This window comes from Lactuca virosa, chromosome 2 (genome assembly GCF_052849685.1).
Source record: "Lactuca virosa cultivar CGN04683 chromosome 2, Lactuca_virosa_CGN04683_v6, whole genome shotgun sequence".
NCBI lineage: Eukaryota > Viridiplantae > Streptophyta > Magnoliopsida > Asterales > Asteraceae > Lactuca > Lactuca virosa.
In genome coordinates, this window is record NC_136427.1 from 223,924,013 (window position 1) to 223,938,178 (window position 14,166).

General features: G+C 34.7%; 1 protein-coding gene across 3 annotated transcripts; it reads right to left on the reverse strand.

Annotated features, from left to right (window-relative positions):
- Nucleotides 1–1,507: 1,507 nt before the first annotated feature.
- LOC145160286 (casein kinase II subunit alpha-like) lies at nt 1,508–5,137 on the reverse strand. Of its 3 annotated transcripts, none has more exons than XM_079079416.1 (11): nt 4,671–5,137; nt 4,471–4,600; nt 3,956–4,150; nt 3,600–3,757; nt 3,424–3,514; nt 3,282–3,347; nt 3,106–3,188; nt 2,930–2,993; nt 2,773–2,841; nt 2,613–2,696; nt 1,508–1,711 (listed from the first exon to the last, which is right to left on the reverse strand). In XM_079079416.1, exons 1-10 carry the CDS (start codon nt 5,057–5,059, stop codon nt 2,640–2,642), a joined length of 1,302 nt encoding a protein of 433 aa, XP_078935542.1. In that variant the 5' UTR covers nt 5,060–5,137; the 3' UTR covers nt 1,508–1,711; nt 2,613–2,639. The 3 variants fall into 3 exon arrangements, with proteins under 3 accessions (XP_078935542.1, XP_078935541.1, XP_078935540.1); XM_079079415.1 differs by having other exon boundaries at nt 1,508–1,718; XM_079079414.1 differs by lacking the exon at nt 1,508–1,711 and having other exon boundaries at nt 2,424–2,696.
- Between the last annotated feature and the right edge of the window lie 9,029 nt (nt 5,138–14,166).

The window sequence follows — 14,166 nt, forward strand, 5'->3', positions numbered from 1 at the left end:
GAGGATCGTAGGAAGACGAAGGTGTGGTCGTACACAGCTTCCTTTTTTATGTATCTGGGTCTTGGGGAAAACTCTGATTTGAAATAATACTTTTGAACAATGACTATTTTTTTAAACAATGATGATGAATGGTTGATTTTTGAAAATTTTATATTATTGTGATTTCTGAGTTTGTGATTTCTGAGTGTTACAATTAAAATTTTCCCCAACTTTAGTCCTCATTTCTCTATAACTCATTTTGGGATTTTCTAAAATATCATTAACAAAATGTTTCCCAATCCATAAGTATGTCACCTAACTAGCAACCTGTTTTTATCATTTTTTTTCGTACCAGTGGTTATAGTCATTTGCTACTGCATAGTTGGATACAAGTTGCTTAAGTTCTTGAGGGTTACAAAATCTCATACCAAGGATGGGTTGCATTGTATCCCATTTATGATTTAGGTCATAAAAAGGAAAAACTAGGACTTGTTTGGTTCCATTATCCGAATCATCATCCTCATCAACAACATCATCTCTAGAGATAACACTAATGTGGGTGGGAAAAGGATCATCAGACAGGGTCAATGGTATTACCTCTTCATCGGGTTCATGATCAACAGATAATCCATCAGACATAATTGAGTTTGTATCTTCATCAGAGCTTTCACTATCAACACCTTCTTCTACTTTTTATTCCTCGATCCAGTCAAATACAAGTACATTGTAGTGATCAAAATATACACTAATCTTTCCTTCATTACCATTTGCAGCATCAATAAACCTAGTGTAATCATCATCATTTGTCAGTGGTCTCAACCCATATCTCAATGACTTATGACAAATACAGTAGTAGACATCAAGAAAATTTGCTTCATTTTTATTAGATGGACCAACCATCCTCAATTTCTTAGAGTAAAAGCTTCAATTGTGTATTGTGTTTGAGAAACCCTAACTTCCACTGAGCATTGAGTTTGAGAGTGTTTACTCTCATTCAATTGGGTAAAGTCATCTAATAGTGGGAGACAAGTATAACAGCCACGTAATCTTACATAATTAGGTGTAATAGCCACATAATCATACATAATTTCCACATCACCCGTTTTATTTTTTTAATTATGAAAATTATATCCGGTTGCCTATGGTATGATATGTACAATGTAAAAAAAATATTGGTAGAATGTTTACTTGCAAAACATATTAATGATATTTTTGTACAAAAAAAAAATAATGGTATTTTTTGTAAATATGTCAAAGATGATTACCCTTACAAGTCATTTTTTCCAATTTATAACTAAAAGTGTTCATAAAAACGTTGCACTTTTATGAGATATTGTATAGTGTTAGGAATATGTTATAAATTTAGACAAAATGAATGGTTTAATTTTAAATTTATATTTGATTTATAAGGTTAGAGGAAGTGATAGAGCACTCTTGACACGTTGTCACATAGGATTTTTTTAGTTTTTTGAAACCACGTAAACTTAACATGTCTATCACAAAAAAGGTACGGTGTGGTAGTTTGTAATTTAATAGGTTCAATTTTGGGGAAAATTATATTTAAAAAAAATCAACCAATCACAACCCAAGATCCAACTTTTTATCTCCTCTTTACTCTCGTTACACAAGTGGCGACTCTCCACTAGCAAGCCCCTTGGCGCAAGTCAGGGGCGGTCTTTGGCGAGACTAGCGCATGCTAACGAGCCCTTTGGCGAGCTCCACTCCATGATACCTAAGGGCTTACAACAAAGATAAGAAAGAGATATCAAGGTTGTTTTTTCGTTTCCAAACAATAGCTCACACAACAAAGGACAAAATATTAGTTCAATATTATTAATTTTTAAAAATGTATCATATCAGTTTTTACAATTAATATAATTCTTTCGCTGAAAACTTTTTTATAGTAAAAACAAAATTCATAAGAACTTATTTCTCTATCAATAATCTTTACAATGTATGTTTTTAATCATTTAACATCATAACTTACATTTTATAATTGTGTTAACATAAGTTTTTACTAAATATCTTATAGTAGCGTATAATTTAAAATATCACAAAACACGTGAACATAGTCTAGTCATCTCTTTTTTGAATTGGTTTTGGTTACAATCGATCTAGGTATGTTTGGAGAATCTAGTAAACATGAGAAGACAAACAAAAAAGGTGATGGAAGGTGGACTTTTTTATATTTTTTTTAATAATAACAATAATATTAGTAATAATAATAAATATTAATAATAGATTCTATGAACGTGTATTTAAATAGAAAAAGCCTCGTAGACACTAAAATGAAATGTTAAATGAGTAAATGACTTACAAAATTACTTTTTTTTTTAATTTACTAATGTCAGTTATCGTACAATGATCAAAGAACCATAAGAAAATGTGACGAACCTAGACTGAAATGCCCCCCTACAACAAGTGTACAGTTTTCACATACTAGATTCAAAGAAAAACCGAACTTAAAAAATACAGTTATGCAAACACACACACAATATTATCCCTTCAAAGTAAAAAAAACAAAATAAACAGAAACATTCATAAAAAAATAAAAAAAAAAAAAAAAAAAAAAAAAAAAGTAGAAATATTAGTGTCATAACAATATAACATTGAATGGGGGGAAGGTCAAATACCAATTGCTTAGTTTTCATTCTTGCCCACTATGCACGTGTCCTACTGGTTTCTGCATTCCTTATCGGGTAGAAATACGGATGTGCCTGTAATTTATATTAAAAAAATGTAATAAATCCATTTCCATTATTTTAAATAAATGACTAAAAAGTAAACACTTACCATTGCTTCTTTAGCAGTCGGCCTTTCTTGATGATCATACCGAAGCAACTTGTCAAGGAAGTCAACTGCCTACTCAAAAACAAAAAAAAAAAATGAAGAATATTTAATTTCTCGTACATTACAAAATACAAATAATATAGAGTATATATATATTTACCTCGGGAAGAGCTAAATGTTGGTTATCAGAATTAATGAACTTTGTCCATGGTTTCCTACTATGCCTGCACCCATAGAAATAGAAAAGAATTATTATTAGTAAAGTATAGATATAGATAGCTACAATAAGTCAATAAGCAAAAGCATATGACAATATGATATGTTAGCAAAACCTACCTTCCAACAAGGGCAGTAAGATGTGGATCTAGCTCTAAGCGATACCTCTGTAGATAAGTATTTAATTCATCTGTCCCCAACACCTATCCAACAAAATTAAAATTAAAAAGAAATTTATACAAGACAACTACCTAATAGTAATAAAATATGTTATGTACACACAAGATAAAGCATACCTTGGCAATTTTCACGAGTTGATCATAATTGTCGTGTCCATAGAAGAATGGTTCCTTGCGGAAAATCTGTAGGATAAAATATGGGCAATGAAATTAAGAAAACTTATTAAATAAACGATTTAATATAATATAATGTAATTACCATTCCAGCGAACATGCAGCCAAGGCTCCATAAGTCTAATGAGTAATCATAATCTTGCAAATCGACTAGGAGTTCAGGACCTTTGAAATATCTGAGGTTAGAGGGTAAAAGCGAGTGAGATTTTTTATTAATTAAAAAATGTGGAAAATAAATTAAAATTTAAGGGAGAGAGAGACCTAGAAGCTACACGAACATTATATTCTTTTCCTGGGTGATAAAACTCTGCAAGGCCCCAATCTATGAGACGAAGCTTGCGTTTTTCATGATCAATCATCACATTGTGGGGCTTCACGTCTCGATGCATGATTCCTTGAGAGTGGCAGTAATCTAATGCCTACACATAATCACCACTTTGAAATATTAAAAACATGAAAATTGAAATAAATAAATAATAGTCGTGTAACAAATAACAAAAACATGGAACATTAGGCATGTTTATGTAAGGAATATCAAAAAAGTAGCAAAATGAGAGCTCATGTGTATCCCGCTTAGTAAATCATTAACAAAAGAAGCAAATTCTTGAGATGCTTACCTTCAAAAGTTCATATATATAATAGCGGATATCAACATCAGAAAGTGTTGGATAGAGCGCTTTGAAATCGGTGTTGTTCACATATTCAAATATTAGACTAGGTGTCTTTGATTGCTGATCTCTAACAATATCCAGCAATTTCACAATATTTGGCCCACCACAAAGGTTTTGTAGGATTTTGATCTCCCTCTTGATCTGCACTCACAAAAGTATGAAATATGAATCATCAAGTTAATGATAAAACAGGGTAGATACTGCATTATGGAAACAGAAAAAGTAAAAGGAACATCACACGTAGAAGTAATGAATCACTTGATGTCCCTCTTAGTTAACCAGAAAGATTTCTATGAAGATGTTCAGCAAAATTTCAAATTAGTATTATCAGCCAAAGAGACCTACTTGCAGTACACAGTCAAGTCCTTAAATAAATGCTATGAAAACACTGTTCAACTTTATCAGGTGAACAAGAATATATAAACTTGGATGACAAGAATACAATCAAGAAATTGCCTAACCTTCTTCTTCTTAACAGGTTTAAGTATTTTGATAATACACTTCTCATCATTAGTACAATGAAATCCCTCAAAAACCTCACTGTATTTCCCCCTCCCAACCTTCCTCACCACCTCATAATTGTCCTGTTCCCTGTAAGATAATCAAAATCACACGAAATTATACAATAGAAATGACAGGTGAAGCCATAGAGAGCACTAACCCCCACTGAACGGTCAACGACTCATAGTCCCAATACTCCTTAGGCCGAATAACATTAACATCGGTATAAACCCTAGCCTTGGAGGGTGCGCCGGGACGGCGGATAGCTTTTCCGATCTTTTGCGCCAGGGTTTCCTGCAGAGATACCGTCGGCCGGAGGCTGTAAGATCGAGATGGAGGTAGAGGTGGAAGTGACGTAGGCAGCTGACGGAGGGGGTTTTGATGAGGATACTTGTGTTTGTGCTTTTGCTTTCGGTGGAGTTTTTGAGGTGGAGCCGCAGATGCGATGTGACGGAGGAATAGTGTTGACGATGGTGAAATGAAGGAAAGGGGGGATTTGGCGATGTTGATTGAGGAGGCGATGAAGTGCAGCGAAGGCCTTACGGCCATCAAACGGGTGTTATAATCAAGAACACGACCTCAGAATCAGATCGCAACCCTTTCCTTTTGATTTTCCTGTATACACTTTTTTTTCCTTTTTCTTTTCCTTTTATCTTCTTTTTGACTTCTTTGTTTATTTTTACTACATTTTTTTTTTCAAACTACATTTAGGGATGAGAATTTGGCTCGTAAAACCCAAACGAAACCGACCCAAATTAAGCCCGAATAAGCAATTCAATTTGGGTTTCGGGTATCTATATTATGCTTATTCGGTTCACGGGTTATTCGGTCCAGGTTACCCAGATAAAAGTTTATTCGGTTCTAAATACACGACCCGAATAAGCATTACTCGTCCCCTTTTTCTGATCGACAGAAATCAAAATCACAATTCACACTTCTGTCCTCGTTGTTAATAACAGGAAAAAAACCATACGCTCGTTATTGTCGTTTCAAAACCGACCAATCTTCTCATCTATTTCCAAACTCAAAATCACTTTTGTCGATCATTCCTCATGTTTCAGACTTTCAAAGATCGACCATTCCTATTGTCTCTAAGGATTCACGAATTCCTACTCTGTCTAGTAACGGGAAATTAGGCTCCAACTCAAGAAACTCAAGTATGAAATTAATTCTCATTATGTTAATCTTACCATATAATGTTATTCTTTCAATGTGTTATTGTGTTATGTTAGTCTTTGAATGTTTTATATTGATGTATAAAAGTACAATATTATTCTATTATTCAGGTTATAAAATCCTAATCCGGTTTATTCGGGGTTTTTTTCGGTTATATTAGGTCCTTAATCATCTTGCACATGTTATTCGGGTAATAACTGAACTGAACCGAACCGATTAATACCCGAACCGAACTGAACTCGTACTAGTTAATCGGTTCAGTTTTCGGTTCATATAATTACCCTTACTCGGTTTTCGGGTTATTCAGGTTCGAGTCGGTTCGGTCCGGTTCCGACACGAATAACATACCTAACTACATTCATCATCTATTTGGTATTGATTGAGAGTTAAGTATATGAAATGTAATATGTAAATTTAAAAATAGAATAGTTGATGTAAGATGTTCTAAAAAATAATTGATATAAATTAATAATTCAATCATCCCGTTTGCTATCTATAATTGTATATTTAAATAAATCTAAATGTAACACCCCAACTCTCAGGTATAAACTTCTCAGTCCTACATTTCCATTTGAAAGGTCGACTTGACGAGTTGGATGCCCTGACTCGTCGAGTAGGCACGGTTTTGGTCGCGGGTTTTAAGTGACCAACTCGACGAGTTGGAGGACCGACTCGACGAGTTAGAGCTGGATGATGAAACCCTAATTTCTAGGGTTTTGCACCCTATTTAAAGGGTCATCAGCCTCCCTTACAACCTCCTTTGAGTCCAGAAACCCTAAATCGCATTTTCTCTCCATATTTGTGTGTTTTAAGCTTGGAAGGTGGATCTTGGTAAAAGGAGCTTGAAGATCAAGAAGCTTTGAGCAAGGAACAGTTGAGGATCCGAATCCTACTCCATTTTAGCATCACTTGAAGGTAACAAGTCGTTACCTTGACTTTCCTTCTATCTAGATCTCTCCATGTTTGAGATTAGGTCCATTTTAGCTTGATTGGTGTTTCATTTCGGGTATTGAACATGATCTGAAGTTGCAACTTCAGATGTAGGCTCATCTTGGTTCTTATGGTCATAAAGTTTCAGCCTTTAGCATGATAATGCCTTATCCTCACTTAGAACCTCTTCTCTAGCTTGATTTTGGCCATTAGCACCTTGCATGTACGTAAAGTTTGCAACTTTACATGGGAAGCATGCTCTAGGAATTCAGATCTGCAATATGGAGCTTTGGGGTGGCATATAAGCATCTGAATGGAGAAAGGACTGAAGAGACTCGACGAGTTGCATGGCCAACTCGGCGAGTCCGATGAAGATTAGCCTTGAAGGTTTCTGCATGAACTCGGCGAGTCAGTAGGATGACTCGACGAGCCAGTTAGGGTTTCCTCGACTTCTGAAAACGCATAGACTCGGCGAGTTGGTAGTAAACTCGGCGAGTCAGTGAGGGTTTTATGACCTTCTGAACCCTTAAGGAGCTCGACGAGTTGTTAGCTGCACTCGACGAGTTGGGTCAACATGGAATGTTGACTTTGACCGTTGACTTTTGATGGGTTTTAGGTAAAACAAATAAAGTAGAAAACAATTCCTAAGTTCACATGCAACCTACTTTGGATCTATGTTTTAACTATTGAATATATAACTTTGAATTGCAAAACAAGAACCCTAGAGGAGAGAGGCTATTTTCGAAAATAACTAATTAGGGTTTTAGAATTACATATCTTTCAATTGTTATAGCAAACAATTGTTAATCCTCTTGAACTTGATCTTATTGGAAGCCTAGCACCACAAATGTAATGCCTCTAATGGAGTCACACCCAAAAGCTAGCAAGAAGGAAACATGAAGGAGAGAGAGTAGGGTATGCAAAAATCGGCCCTAGGGTTCCACCAAGGAAGGAGTGGCCGAATTTAGGAGCTGGGAGGCTCCTTATATAGCTGAGGGATCTAGGGTTTAGGGAAAACCCTAATACTCCTTTGCTTGGGGCCTAAGCTAATCCAAAGGCCTTATCCAAAGCCCCTTGGACGAAATCCTTAGGGTTTCCCCTATAGATTTCGTCCACCTCCTTCCAAGGAGGTTCTGGAGCCTTCCACTCAACTATCTGATAATTGCAAACTAGTCCCTGCACTTTATAATTAATACAATTAACCCCAAAATTAATTCTAATTAATTTCTGGCTAACTATTAATTAAACCTTATGATTTCTAATTAATATATTAATCCTTTAACATACTAATTAATCATTTATATTAATTTATTAATCTTATAATAAATCAATATCTCTCCTTTCATAATTTCCTTGTCTAGTTGCTAGGTTTGAGGGCAACCCAAAAGGACTGTGCTGCTATCAGTTCAAGTACATACCAATTATAGTTATGGGCTTAGACACCTAATCTAACAGTCTCCCACTTGGATAAGTCTGTAACTATAATTGCTAGTATGCCTTCTAAATTTGACCAGCAAATTGTAGCTTCCAAAAGCTGCTGCTGAACTCTGACCCAGTCAGTTACGTGTCCTTAGATAAGTGATCATATAATCCTTCGTTCTACAAGATATCCCCAGACATAAGACATGGAATGTAATCAATCTCTTTGTCCAGAATCTATGTTTCCCGATTTCTGATTTGTGATGATGTAGGACTTCTAATTGAACACATCAATTTAGTCCTGGCTGGGCCCAGCACATAAGTCAACACCAAATCATTGAGGGGCCTACAGATATCGCTTTTCCGGTTAGGGCAAAAGGAACGAATAAACGTTGACTCATATGCTTGTATCTTTTACTCAGCAAATTATACATGACAATACGTTTTATAACACCAAGTTACTGATGCGTTTTCGTATCACCAATGTATAACCGACTTTGTAAATTACAACTCATATATCTTTGTTTCAAGATTATAAGATATTATCGTCTCGGTATTACTCGTGATGAATTCCATGAAGTGATACTCTGAGCGAGGGTTTATCCGATACTCAAATCTCAATTTCTGAGTACTCATGAACATTGCAGCAATTCTATTGCCATGTCTATCCTTAGACAATCTACAATCCAATTCACGACAGTCTTGATTCACTACTTACTTCCAAAAGTACGAGCGACTGTGGAGTTTGAATAATCTTATTATTCAGGAAGTCAAAACATGCAAAGTGAAACACAATCATAATCGAATCCAATATGGCCCCAAACTTTTGAGTATAAATAAAACTCCTTTTATTTAGTCACCATATTAATTACACATTATTCATTGTATAATGTTTCGAGTAATCAACTTATTACTTGAATTATAACAACAATTGTCCCATGCTCTTAGCATGCACACTATGTTATCCTATGATCCTTACTTTGTGAAATAGTATAATTGAATAACATTTTCAATCACACTCATTTCACAATTCCCAATCCTTATCACAAGTGTAAGAATACGATGTTAGATTCTAACATTTTATGTAACGATCCTTTCGTAATGTCACAACACCAAAGTCACAAAGACTATTGCCAATGAAATTATCTAGATATAGAGATTCTTAACGTCCAACTCCTAATATGGAAACATTTCCATATTTTCCATATGACAACTCATTATAAATAGAATCTTATCTATTCATAATAATGCCAATATGGTCCATCCATGTCTATACTTCCATATGTCCGCAAGCGACCAATCCTTGGCGAACCTTAGATTGTCCTTGATAGTTGTTTAATTATTTTAGTCAAATCCGGTTCTATTCTCTTTTTCCCTCTAAATGTCCTAGGCATTTGGAAAATTTTAGAACGGTCGAATATTACAGCATATGCAATCGATCCTATACCCGAAGCGTATGGGATACAATTCATAATGGAAAACATGATACTTTACCAGTTTCTTGCTATAATATTGCCATAATATTTCTATTTGTCGTGTTCTCAAAATTCGAACTATGAAGAGGGATGCCGTAATCATAATCGAACTTTGAGAATGCAATTAATAAATATATATCCTTGACTAACTTCAATTAAAATTTCTCGATCTAAGCTTTTAGATTAGAAACGAAGTATATAACATTCTCTCCCTTAATTATAGAAAAAACAACTTTTCAACTCCTGCGACTTATGCAAAGTGAAACTTTTGTTTTTCTATAATTAATATTGCCAACTTGCAATACTTAAAATAATAATCATGCTCCCACTAACATGATGATTATATGTATCCTAGCATAACATTTATGCTCCCACTAGCTCTGACACGTATTCAGAAATTAGTTGGACTTCTAGAAACCAATTACTTATTGACTTTCTTTACCAAAGTTCAGATTTCTGAAACCGAGACGCTTTGATAAGACTTTATTTAAGCTTCTCGAACTCATACACCTTTCCTTAGATAACCCATATGTGTGTTTAAACATTTCTAGAATAAGTTTAAAATGTTCAGACCCATTTGCCATTTCCCACAATTCGAACTATGAAGAGAGATGCCGTAATCATAATCGAATTTGAGAAATACAAATTACATAATGTTATCTTCAAAATCTCTCTTAGTGAAAGCGTTTCCTCACAATCATTTTCATGAAAGAGAGAAACCTTATAACACTCAGATTTTGTGGTCTATGTGTTCCTATCCATGTGAATTTGTCATAACCATAATCATAAGACAACAATTGTGACAAATCCAAACTCTTATGGATCGAACTTGTCCATTCTTAATTTCTTGCCATCAAGGGTCCCACCATTGCTTCCAAGTTATTTAGCAGCTCACCCCTACCTTTCAATGTACTTTCCATTGATCAAGGTGCCTTGCCCCTATGCCAACCCATTGAGATCTCATAGAACTCACATGCATAGTTGACCAACCTGGAATGGCACAGAAACAATAATATGTGAACACGATAGGTTAGAAACCTCAAGTCGTGTGCTAGTGATTAATAATAGGTTTACTCTTAATAAGTCCTTGAACCTTTTTCAAGATCATTTAGACTCCCACTGACCTCTTGACATATAAGATTCTCTTGTCAAGAAACACTTCTTGACAAATACTCAAGAGTTAGTGTGTGTCTTTATCAAGACAAAACCTACATATAATTTGGTACTAGTTGGTCTTTGTCTTATCCAAGACATCACAACTTACTAAAATGTGCAAGTGTAAGAACATTCCTACTTAAGATTTTATATTACCCAAGTCACAATCTTGGAGTTTGACTCTAAGACTTGATTGTTTTGGAACGAAGTATGATTCGTGTTATTGACTTAACCATTTTGACAATTCCCGACTCCTCTTCTTAGCCATACTAGTGCACTAAGGTGTCCTTAGAGGATGAATTGTAATATGGTTCCTACAATTATCGAGACGATCATAAAACACGATACAAAAGTACTCTCCCTTCTTCTTAGATTGGAGAAACTTTTTATCTTTCCGCCTTCATTGATTCTACTTATTCGTTCTGCCATTCATTAAAACTTTTCAATGATTCAGAATTACACTTAATCTTGTAAGCATAACCACATTTACTAGACTTTTAGTAAATCATGATGAATAATCTTATTGTTATTTATGGTGGACTTGACTAGTGCACAACATTGTGAACTCGATCTCCTAGCCCTTCACTTGACTCTTTGTCAAGGAATTAGCCTTAAAATTTCTAAGTACCAAGATTCTCATACATCACATGATTCAAATCATATGATTCCAAGCTTCTGTCCAATTGAACTTTGGACAATGGGAATCTTTCCTTTCTTAAAAAATTACGACACTACCATAAATAATATAACCAAGAATCACATCCATTCATTGTAGTAATACACAAACATCAATTTTTCATAACGATTTCATTGCAAGGATATATAAAATTATTCAAACCAAAATTTATTTTATTCATAAAAGCAGCGGAAAACATGTCCTTACAATGCAAAATCAATTGAAAAACTATGTAATCAAATATCCCTAACAAATCTATCATAACTCTCTAAGCTCAAAATCTGATATTTGATTCATGCGATCGCAATCCATTTCTTCGTGATCAGACTCATCTTGCTTCTTCCATCAAGCTTCCTCTCTTTTCTCCGATCCTGCAAAAACATCCAAATGTAATCTCATCACATCATGTATTAGGAATCAATGAATAGGAACTTAATAGAGTTAGATAGTGGATTTTACCTGAAGCAGAGCCATACTCCTTGACTCTCCCATCTCTTGGACTCTTCAGGTTCTCAGGGCAGATTTGTATCCAGCGCCCCTTCTCTTGGCAGCAGAAACAGGTGGGTTCTCCTGGAATGTCCTTGAAAGCATGGTTGGTTGATTCACCAAACAAATATGCTTCATTGCTTTGCCAAATCATTTCTGATTCAGTAGCAATAAGCATGTAAGTTAGGTCAATGAAGGTTGCGTCAAGATCCATCATATAATACTCTCTTTTGAACTTATTATATGATTCAGTGAGTGACTGAAGAACCCAGTCCGCAGCCAACTTCTTGGGAAAGGTCGCACCCAACATTATCAACCTATTGATGTGTGATTTCATCCCTAGGACGTGAGCACACACGGGTTTACCATCTTCATGTTTCATTGCCAATAGGGCTTTAGTGATATTGAACTTTTCAATCCTTCGGTCTTGTGGGTTTGGGAGAACAACGGGAGGAGGTGGAGGAAGTGAAATCAAGCTAGTCCACATGGCAGGGATTGATCTTTCACCTTCATTGTGGAACAGATTTTCACTTTGAGCAGGAATACCTTTTCCTTTGGATTCGGGAAGACCATGGTTAGATTCAGACATCTACAAAACGGGAGAAATCAATTTAGTCGATTGAATCCTTAATAAAACACCCAAAAGATATATTAAGGCTAGGATCCAACACAACATTCCACAAATTGGAAGAGGGATGCCGTAATCCAATTTGTAGAATATTTGAAGGTAGGTAAATGACGATTTACCAATTCCCACCATGAAAAACGAAAAAGAAGGTTAAGTTTTAAATGTATTGGAAACTCCTAGATCTTTTGAGATTCATTGAACTTTTCAATGGCATGTTTAAATCTCGATATGCCCCTCGATTTGTGACTGGGATGCCGAAGATCACAAAACAGGGTGTGAATAACCATGCAAATATACATGGTGCCCCCAATGTTACAGTCACCTATTCGATGTGCCGGTTAACCACACAGACTCCATTGAACCGTGACAAACATCGAGTCATCCTTTGCCACCTTTGCTTAGAACTCAATTAGTGTGCCGGTTAACCACACACGCTCCACTAACGTCTTAGCAAGAATACAAAGTGTAATTTCATGGAATTGCATCAAATTCACTTTTGACTAAAGCAACTAAGATTGGGAATTTAATAAAAGCATTTAGTTACTTTATTAATCATTATACTTTTAATGAGGAATTAGTTGCCCTATCCTACCCGTTCGGCTAACGACCCTCCACCAATCAAGGAAGCGGTGGGTGAGAGTGGACACCCATTAAACGGCCATTTTATAGGCCATAACCTTATACCTCCCTTATAGATTGGCTTCGTGAATGAGGCCTACTAACGGTAAGACTAGCTTAATCTTATACATATATATAATTATTAATCTTATAATATTATAATAGTATAAGGGTGTATTTTAAACATTTCAAAATACTAGGGTATTAATCATATTTAAAATTTTTGAAAATTAAAACCTTTTAATTTTAAAATCTTAAATATTAAAACTTTGATTTAATAATTATCTCAATTAAACAATTAATTTAAATTATTAAATCTTGGAGGATAATCTATTAAATTAAACAATTAATTTTAACCTAATCCCTTTATCCCCTAAAATTCGAAAATTTGGGATGAGATAATTCACAAAATCTTTAATTACCATATTAAACAATTAAGGGGATAATCACAAGATATGGCTTTATCCAAATCCCTAAAATTTAGGAATCTTATCTTGGGTACAAGGCAAATTTCGAAATCCTAGGGTTTATCTAATTAAATTAAACAATTAATTTAATCCTAATCTATATCCCTTCTAGATTTCGAAAAAATGGGGATAGGATAATTTCCTTATTTTTCTCAATTATCCAATAAGGCAACAATTATTCAAAAACAAGAAACCCTAAATTTCAAAAATCAAGGGAGGAGGCTAGGGTTTCCAAAACCCTAACCCTAATTTCGATTAGGGTTCATGGAGGCTAGGGTTTTTCGAAAACCCTTTGAACCAAAACCCTAAAAATCAAAAATTTTGGCCTTTAGGATTTAATAGCTATAAACCCTAATTTGCAATTCGAATATTATAGCAATTCAATTTCAAACAAACAATGGCTCTGATACCACTGATGGGTTTTAGGTAAAACAAATAAACTAGAAAACAATTCCTAAGTTCACATGCAACCTACTTTGGATCTATGTTTTAACTATTGAACATATAACTTTGAATTGCAAAACAAGAACCCTAGAGGAGAGAGGCTATTTTCGAAAATAACTAATTAGGGTTTTAGAATTACATACCTTTCAATTGTTATAGCAAACAATTGTTAATCCTCTTGA

Excerpts from the sequence above, each read along its gene's own strand:
- LOC145160286 (XM_079079416.1), bottom strand. The coding sequence starts at position 5,059 with ATGGCCGTAAGGCCTTCGCTGCACTTCATCGCCTCCTCAATCAACATC. Across the intron at positions 4,151-4,470 it reads AACCTGTTAAGAAGAAGAAG|ATCAAGAGGGAGATCAAAAT; the intron begins GTTAGGCAATTT and ends TTGTGAGTGCAG. Across the intron at positions 2,994-3,105 it reads CTTACTGCCCTTGTTGGAAG|GCATAGTAGGAAACCATGGA; the intron begins GTAGGTTTTGCT and ends CTATGGGTGCAG.